General features: G+C 41.8%; 1 protein-coding gene across 2 annotated transcripts; it reads right to left on the reverse strand.

The window, feature by feature from the left end:
- Positions 1–608: 608 nt before the first annotated feature.
- On the reverse strand, positions 609–6278 carry orai2 (ORAI calcium release-activated calcium modulator 2). 2 transcript variants are annotated; one of them, XM_079171761.1, is made up of 3 exons: positions 6152–6278; positions 3641–3876; positions 609–2707 (listed from the first exon to the last, which is right to left on the reverse strand). In XM_079171761.1, exons 2-3 carry the CDS (start codon positions 3869–3871, stop codon positions 2126–2128), a joined length of 813 nt encoding a protein of 270 aa, XP_079027887.1. In that variant the 5' UTR covers positions 3872–3876; positions 6152–6278; the 3' UTR covers positions 609–2125. The 2 variants fall into 2 exon arrangements, with proteins under 2 accessions (XP_079027887.1, XP_079027888.1); XM_079171762.1 differs by having other exon boundaries at positions 5956–6272.
- Between the last annotated feature and the right edge of the window lie 1240 nt (positions 6279–7518).

Consider the following 7518-nt stretch of genomic DNA (forward strand, 5'->3'; position numbering starts at 1 on the left):
TGTTGTCACAAGAGTCTTGCTGCTATTTAAGGAGTAATATGTAAATATTTACGTGAGCAGGGTATTTTATAAAAAAAAGTCATATAGTATATCATTAATAAAAACAGATGCACTTTGTGTAAAGTTAGACAAAAAACTTTGGTACAGTACGTCGAAAAATGTCCCAAAAAAAGTCATAGTATAGTTTGTCGAAGAATGTCCCAAAAAAGTCATGGTATAGTATATACTATGACTTTCATAGTATAGCTTGCCGAAAAAAGTTAAAAAAAAAAGTTATAGTATAGTATGCTGAAAAAAGTCATAGTATAGTATGTCGAAAGGTCGTGAGTCGTAGTATAAGCTGAAAAAAGTCATATTACAGTATGTTGTAAAAAAAAACTGATAGTGTGACAAAAATGACAATTGTTTTATAAAAGTCACAGTATATTATGCCAAAAAAGGTCATAGTATAGTAAGCTGAAAAAAGGACTTGAAAAAGTCATAGTATAGTATGTCGAAAATAGTAATTAAAAAGTTAGGATACGTCTGGCTTTTGAATGGCTGTGATTTGTTATAGACACACACACAGGAGACAATGAAAACTTTAATATTGTTTTTATTTTTTGACGTCTGTTACAGGCGGTGAATTTCATCTTCCCAACACAGGTCTCCCCGACCTCCGCAGTATTCCTTTAAGAAGCTCAAAACACGAGACAAAGCAAGATATTCTCTCACTCACTCAACTAAACTACAAGTGTCTTCTCAGAAACAAACTGAGCAGCACTTTGGTCAGTCATCTTATTTGGAATGTGATAACAGTTTATTTTTATTCTTTTTTTAAACGCAGTAACATAATCTGACCTCATCCAAGGAAGTGCCAACTCTGTGTAGATTCTTTTAGTGAACCCACACTTACTGAAATGTCTCCGTGATGACTATTTAAACTGGATGGGACAAGGTAATGCTGATTACAACATGTACTCGTGACTGTTCTCATCTCCGTCCTCCTCAACATTTAACTTTGTCTCGCACAACTACATTCCCTGCAAAAAAAAAAAGATCTTTAGCAAAACGGCAGTTCAAAAAAAGGCAATAGTTCTGTAATGCAGAACTATATTTGGACAGTGACACATTCACATTTAAGCACTTTTGAGCATCACAAGTCTGCAGAATAGAGCGACTCGACACGTTTTATACACATGCGCCATGGTCTTCGTAAGGAAAATGACAAAAGGTTTGAGGCATTTGAGATGTTGGACCTAAAAACGCAGTAAACCGCCCAACAACTTTACAAGAATGCAAAAACATTTTAAGACTTTACAAATGGCCTCAGTTAGTCAGACATAAGACACGTTCCCTGCGTTGTGATGCATGACTCGGCACTTTACAGTGAAAACAACGAGCACATGTAAAATGTGAGCCAGACTGAGGGGCAGGTTGAGTGTCAACAGTGAGACCTGACCACATTATGTCTGCGACAAGGTTGGGGTTCAATACAAATTCATCTTTTTAAATCTCATAGTGAATCCATTTAACCTGGAAATAGATTTCAGAAATAAGTGCAACTCAAAGTATCTGTTAGCAGCTTTTGAGCCTGGATTGCTGTTAAGAGTGGTTCATCTTCTTTCGCTAACAAACAATCTTTGGCTGAGCACAGGAACCAGCTGACAGAGAGCACAACAATCAGACAAGTTGCATCATTTTGGCATTGCGGTAAGTAACTTATGGCGTTTACCATTTTCTCTGGCGAAAGTGACGGCAGCTCTTTCCTAACAAGGTGTGAGATAAAAGATTCAATAAGAGATCCGTTAGGCTCGGAGTGAATCCAAAGTGGAACCAGATCCTAAATGTAACTGGCTATTGTCACCAAAACCTACATAAAAAACACAGACATGGCACTCACATATTAGCCCTTTTTCTGTAAACCGTTTATATGACCCTTGACCAACAGATGTAACAGATGTAGAACACATACAAGGTCCTACAACGCGACTTTACCCCTAGAATAAATTAGCAGTCTGACATGTATTGGCTCTCAATGAGGCGCTGAGACCAAGCGAGGCGTTAACGATGACCAAAACAAATGTCAGAAAAGAGATAAATATGAGACACGAAGGGAAGTCCTTTAAAGCTGCAGTCATTGTAATCACACAGTCTGCAGGCCTCTCTCGTGGCCGTCAAGCTGTATCTTAATCTTGTGCAGTTCCTCGATCTCCTGGTGGTGGCGCTCCGTCTTGTGGCGCACCAGAGAGCGATAGAAGTGGATGGTGAACACCACAAAAATCACCCCCACAGGGACCATGATGATGGTGGAGGCCAGAGCAGCCTGCCAACCGCTGTCGTGCCGCACAGTTGGGGGTGGTGTGGGCCCCGACGCGGTGGTGGCCGTTGTGGCGCAGCAGCTGGTCACTTTTTGGCTGGAGTCTACAGGCAGGAATTTGATCCAGCACAGGAGCACCACCTCTGCTAAAAACAGCAGGATGCCCAGAGCTGTGGAGAAGCCCCAGGCCAGCTCGATGTAGTAGTGCATGCGCTCGTGGGGCGACTCGCTGACGGAGTTGAGGTTGTGGATGTTGCTCACGGCCTCCACGTTGGGAAGGATGCAGGTGCTGATCAGCAGGGCGAAGAGGTGCACCGCCACCAGCACGGTGGTGCACACGCTAAAGGCAATGAGGAGCGCAGGAGGGTAATTGTAATGCATCTCCAGCTGCACCTCCACCATGGCCACCTATGTTTAAAAAAAAAAGAGACATGGATAACTAGGTTACTATCTGTCCATGTGTACGTCACTACCGGAGAAGGCTCACATCAAAACATTGTGCATGTACGGAAACCTGTTCTGACTGAGTGCCCACGAAAGGAGAAGTCGAAAGTAAAGATTACACTTTGTAGAAACCTGATTAAACACTCAGTAGTTCAAGAAGGTTCAATCTCACATTCTGGGTCAATGTTTGATGAAGTGTTCTGAATTTGCAACAGCAATCCCATCTCTGTTCTCCATAGCAAAAGTGGCTGAGGCTCATGGGTATTGTAGTATTTAGAGCAATCTTCTAACACTGACAGAGAACAGACAACAGTCACAAGCTGCGATTGCTCAAATTTGAGTGAAAGTTGGTGCAATTTGGAAAGTTCAATTAACTTTTAATAAACAAGCAAATGGCGCTCTGTGCAGCGGCGGGGGCGGGGCTTCACAGAGTCCAGCGTGTCGTACGCAGCAGGCCCTTTACAGGCCACGCCTCACGGATGCTGGATACACTCACGTTACAAACAAACTCTTCTTCACTTCTCTACAGTCAACAAGCAATGAGCAGCAATTCCAGGGGTTTGAATGGCCACGCCCCAAATAGGCACTGGTCAATGTAATGATGATTTAACAGAAAATGAAATCCAGAACAAAATATATAAGCATAACGTTTGCTGTTCAGCAGCACAACACTGTAATCCTTAAAGCACAAACAGGAAATTCAAAACCAGTTCCTGCCCGCAGCTGTATTTCCACACGTCACTGTGGTGATTGTTTGCTTTTTAATATTTGTTATGGTATTGACAGGAAGTGAAACCATGTGCTGCCAGCAAAGCAGCAAAGAAACTGAAAACGTTTCATTGGATGAAGCATACAGAACCAGCTTTAAGAGGTCGTGTTGCGCTGAGTATGACTGACCATTGCGAAGCCGGAAAGCAGTGCAGAGGTCCTGCTGGAGGCCTTCAGCTTGGCCCGGCTCAGGTAGAGCTTCCTCCAGGACAGGGCCTGCACCGAGTGGTGGTTGGAGCTCACCAGCTCAAGGTAACTGCGCCGCACCCAGTCCCTGTAGTCCATTCCGCCGCCACCCGGGCATCGCTCCGAGAACCCCGGGGCCGGGGAACCCATCGGCACGTTCAGCTCACTGCTCATAGCACCTGGTGGGTAGAAATGGGAGAAGGAACAACTGCAATTAAAACAATGTGTTTCCTCTGACGCATCAATCGCTCTCGGTTCACGTTTAACAACAAACTCCCCCGTTTTCAGGGAGGGGGGGTGGGGGCATAACGTCCATCTGTCACAATAACGTTGGCTCAAACATGCTGTTGGCAAAGCCAGAAGAGTTGTCGAGAGCAGCAACTCTCACTGCATGCGTGTGAGTGGGAGCAGTAGGAGGAAAGAACTATTATGGGGAACGATAACGTATGAATACAAATGAAGGGAGTTTTAAAAATAGCACAAACTGTACAGCCAGTTTCTTTTTCCTCACAATAATTTAGTACCTAGCAGAATAGAAAATATCGTTTAACATCAAATCATTTCAATAAAACGCCTTAAAGTTAGAAATCATATATAAACCCAACAAACCAACAGAAAGAAAAGGTTTATATTTTGATCTATTATGAACTTGTTAATCTGTAGTTTATGCGTTGCTCTCTCTGCGTTATTCTTTAAACATTACTGTGTATATGTTTAACTACTTGGCCCTCCTTTAAATAAATAAAGCGATAATTAAGAGTCCCATGGTTTGATCTCAGAGCTCATTGATAAACAGGTGATAAAAAGAATACAACTGGGATCATATGGGAGGCTAATGGCAAAGAAAATGCAGACAGTTGTATTACTTTGCATAATTTTGATTGATTTTCTCCTCCTCACCCAGCCCTGGATGAACATACAGTAAGGTTGTGACACATGGTGCATTGATTTAGTTGTTTTCATTATCCATGCAACGTGTGATTCTGTGACTCCGAGTCAAAGCTATTTTAAAATACTGAAGAAAAAAATAAATCTTTGGCTCCAGCTCACCAGCCTTTCATATAAACTGCATGACCAAAGATAAATGGACACACCGGCCCACTTTTATGTACCGCTGGTCTGTTTTTCAAGGTTTGGGTCCCTTAGCTCCAATGAAGGGAAATATTATTGTACAACAGACAATAGCGTGCTTTGAACTTTGAGGCAACAGTTTGAAGAGGGTCATTTCCTGTTTCAAACCGAGGTCCATAAATATATGTACTTTTTGGAAGAACCTGGCTGGCCTGCAAAGAGCTCTGACGTCAACCCCCAAAACACCTTTGAGGATAAACTGGAACACTGAAGATCTTATCACCCAACGTCAATGTTGGACCTCACTGATGCTTCTTGGATCACAAAGGCAGCAAAAAGTAACTTAGTAGAAAAGAAGACTAGAGAGGCAGCTATATTAATACTCTATTAATGCCCTTAGCTTGGGAAAGATGGACTCAGCAATAAGCACAAGAATGGAATAAAGGTTCTACTGTCCATATACTTTTGGCCACTATCTACTGCATGTCAGCTCATCTCTACTAACCACAACAACTTCATGCAAACACGACCCACTGGTTTTCCGAGTTCCTACAAAAAACTAGGCCATGAAGGTGACAGAGCCAATCAGGAAAGATTTAATATACGGTGGCTTTTTTTAAATTTCACCAAGTCTGGTAGCTTCCATAATAAACACATTTAGCTGTTGGTGACAGCTTCAAATGCAGAGCTGTGAATCTAAATGCAATGTTTAAAGTGATGCATTATGCACCCCAAAACATACAAGACATACACTGATCCAACTTGGGGGTGCAGGGCACCGAGTCCTCCTGTGATCCCCTGGTGGGTTTTTTTTTTTTTTTTGCAGGGGTAACACTTCACCCCTCTGTGTATATTTAGAAATACTGGTAACGTTAAGTTAGCAGGATCCGTTTACCGACTTCAGCTGATACAGAAAGCTACTTTGTGGTTATTTCACTCCCCGTCTCGAGCAAGCCGGAAGAGAAAACCGCTAACATTAAAGTAAAAATATTCTGGTGCATGAACGAGGCAGGACACCAACTCCACTTGTCATGTTTAGAAGTAGCACATTACTAAAAAAGTGTAACACTATTAAACGTCAGACAGCGACTCCTGTAGCTTAGCAAATTTAGTGAGCTAACTAATCAACGGGATTGCGCATCAATTCTGTTGTGCAATTACGAGTACTTTTAGTTTTTTCATCTTACCTGTCTGTCGACGTGCCTTTTGATTTATTCTAACTCCTAAACTCCAAGTCGGTCTTCTCTCCACACTGCACAAGACAATACAGTTGACACCGTCTTGACCGCACCGTGTGTGTTTTGCTTGAACAACTTCCGCTTATCAACAACGTCTTCGTTCAGTCCACTAAACGTTACTCAAACGCCGCCATATTTAACGTACCTGGGAGCTGGCTTTGCTCTCGCTGTTAGGTAAGTTCGCCAGGCATCGGGTTTCTCTCTTCTTCTTCTTTTTTTTTCTTCCCCGGGATGTTTGCAGTGGAGACCTGAGGCAGGTGAGGACAACTACAGTCGTTAAAAGAATGTTTCCGGTTGGGCGTGTTGCCTTTCAAAATAAAAGCATAAACGATTCACATTGAGAAAAGCGTCAAATCCTGCACATAAAGACACTATTCACGCAGTGGTGGAATGCAACTACTCAAGTATTTTACTTAAGTACACTAAAGGCTTTAGGCTGCATTATTCAGTGTTGCATTATTCAATGTCAGTGCATTAATTGTTGTCCAACATTATTTCAGGCATCTCCGTTTCTGAAATGTGGATATATCCTATTTGTATAAAGGGTCCAGAGTCCATGTTGATGCCAGACATTCTCCAAACGTTTATGTCAATTTCCCGCTGAAAGATATCTGTTTTTCCTCTAGCTCCCATACTCGTGATGATGACAATGACAGGACTATTTCATTTTGTGTGAAAAGAATAGTGAGCTACCAATGTGTTGAGTGCAAATGAGCTGCAAGACCATGTTACTACTGTTTTGGCAAAATGTAATAAAGGAAATGTTGGACTTTTATGTCACACACATTCCTCAAATGATGGACTTCAGATGGAATAATAACAATGCATGTCCTGTCACCTTAGGGCAGCTATAGAGCCGTTATAAAGAACAAAGACTGACAATCAGAGCTTAATCTAGCCCAGCACTGACCCTGACTCACTGCTATCATCTTGATCTTAGTATAATTGCATCTTTGATTGAAAAACAGCACACTGTTGTTGTAAAGTATTACACAACAGATAGAAGGGGCTTATGTGAATTTGGAAAGATTATGTGTACAATTGCCATCCAAAGCCATGAAAATAACAGTGAATTACAGCACTTAAGATAAGACGTGGGGCGGGCAGATTGAGAGGTAAAACAAGCAATGTCACTGCAGCTGGCCATGCAAGGACCAAATCAGTGCATGAGGGAGAAAATAAATAAGCCAGTGGCAATAAAATCACTCATGACCTAATAATTATAAAAAAATTAAATGGCTGGGGGTCAGAAAACAGTTATATATGTTAACTGATAAGCCTGAAAGTATTTTATATTTCTCTTAATGTCACTGAATCACATTAAAAGACCAAAACCAACAGCGCATTAGTCGGTCTCTCAATACTACTTAGCTCCTCTGACCTTTCCATTAGTTCCTACTGAAGGTGTAAATCTCTAAAAATGGCTCACAAATCCATTTCTATTTTTATTTCTAGTTCTCACAACAGCTGGGCAGTTTTAGCAAATCTTACTCAAGCGAAAGCAGTCAATGA

The sequence above is a fragment of the Pholis gunnellus genome (assembly GCF_910591455.1).
Source record: "Pholis gunnellus genome assembly, chromosome: 13".
In the NCBI taxonomy this organism is placed as follows: Eukaryota; Metazoa; Chordata; class Actinopteri; order Perciformes; family Pholidae; genus Pholis; species Pholis gunnellus.

What these genes read in the sequence shown, in the direction of transcription:
- orai2 (XM_079171761.1), bottom strand. Translation starts at nt 3,871, where the DNA reads ATGAGCAGTGAGCTGAACGTGCCGATGGGTTCCCCGGCCCCGGGGTTC. An exon ending in TGCTTTCCGGCTTCGCAATG is followed by an intron (nt 2,708 to 3,640) that starts GTCAGTCATACT and finishes TTTTAAACATAG; the next exon opens with GTGGCCATGGTGGAGGTGCA.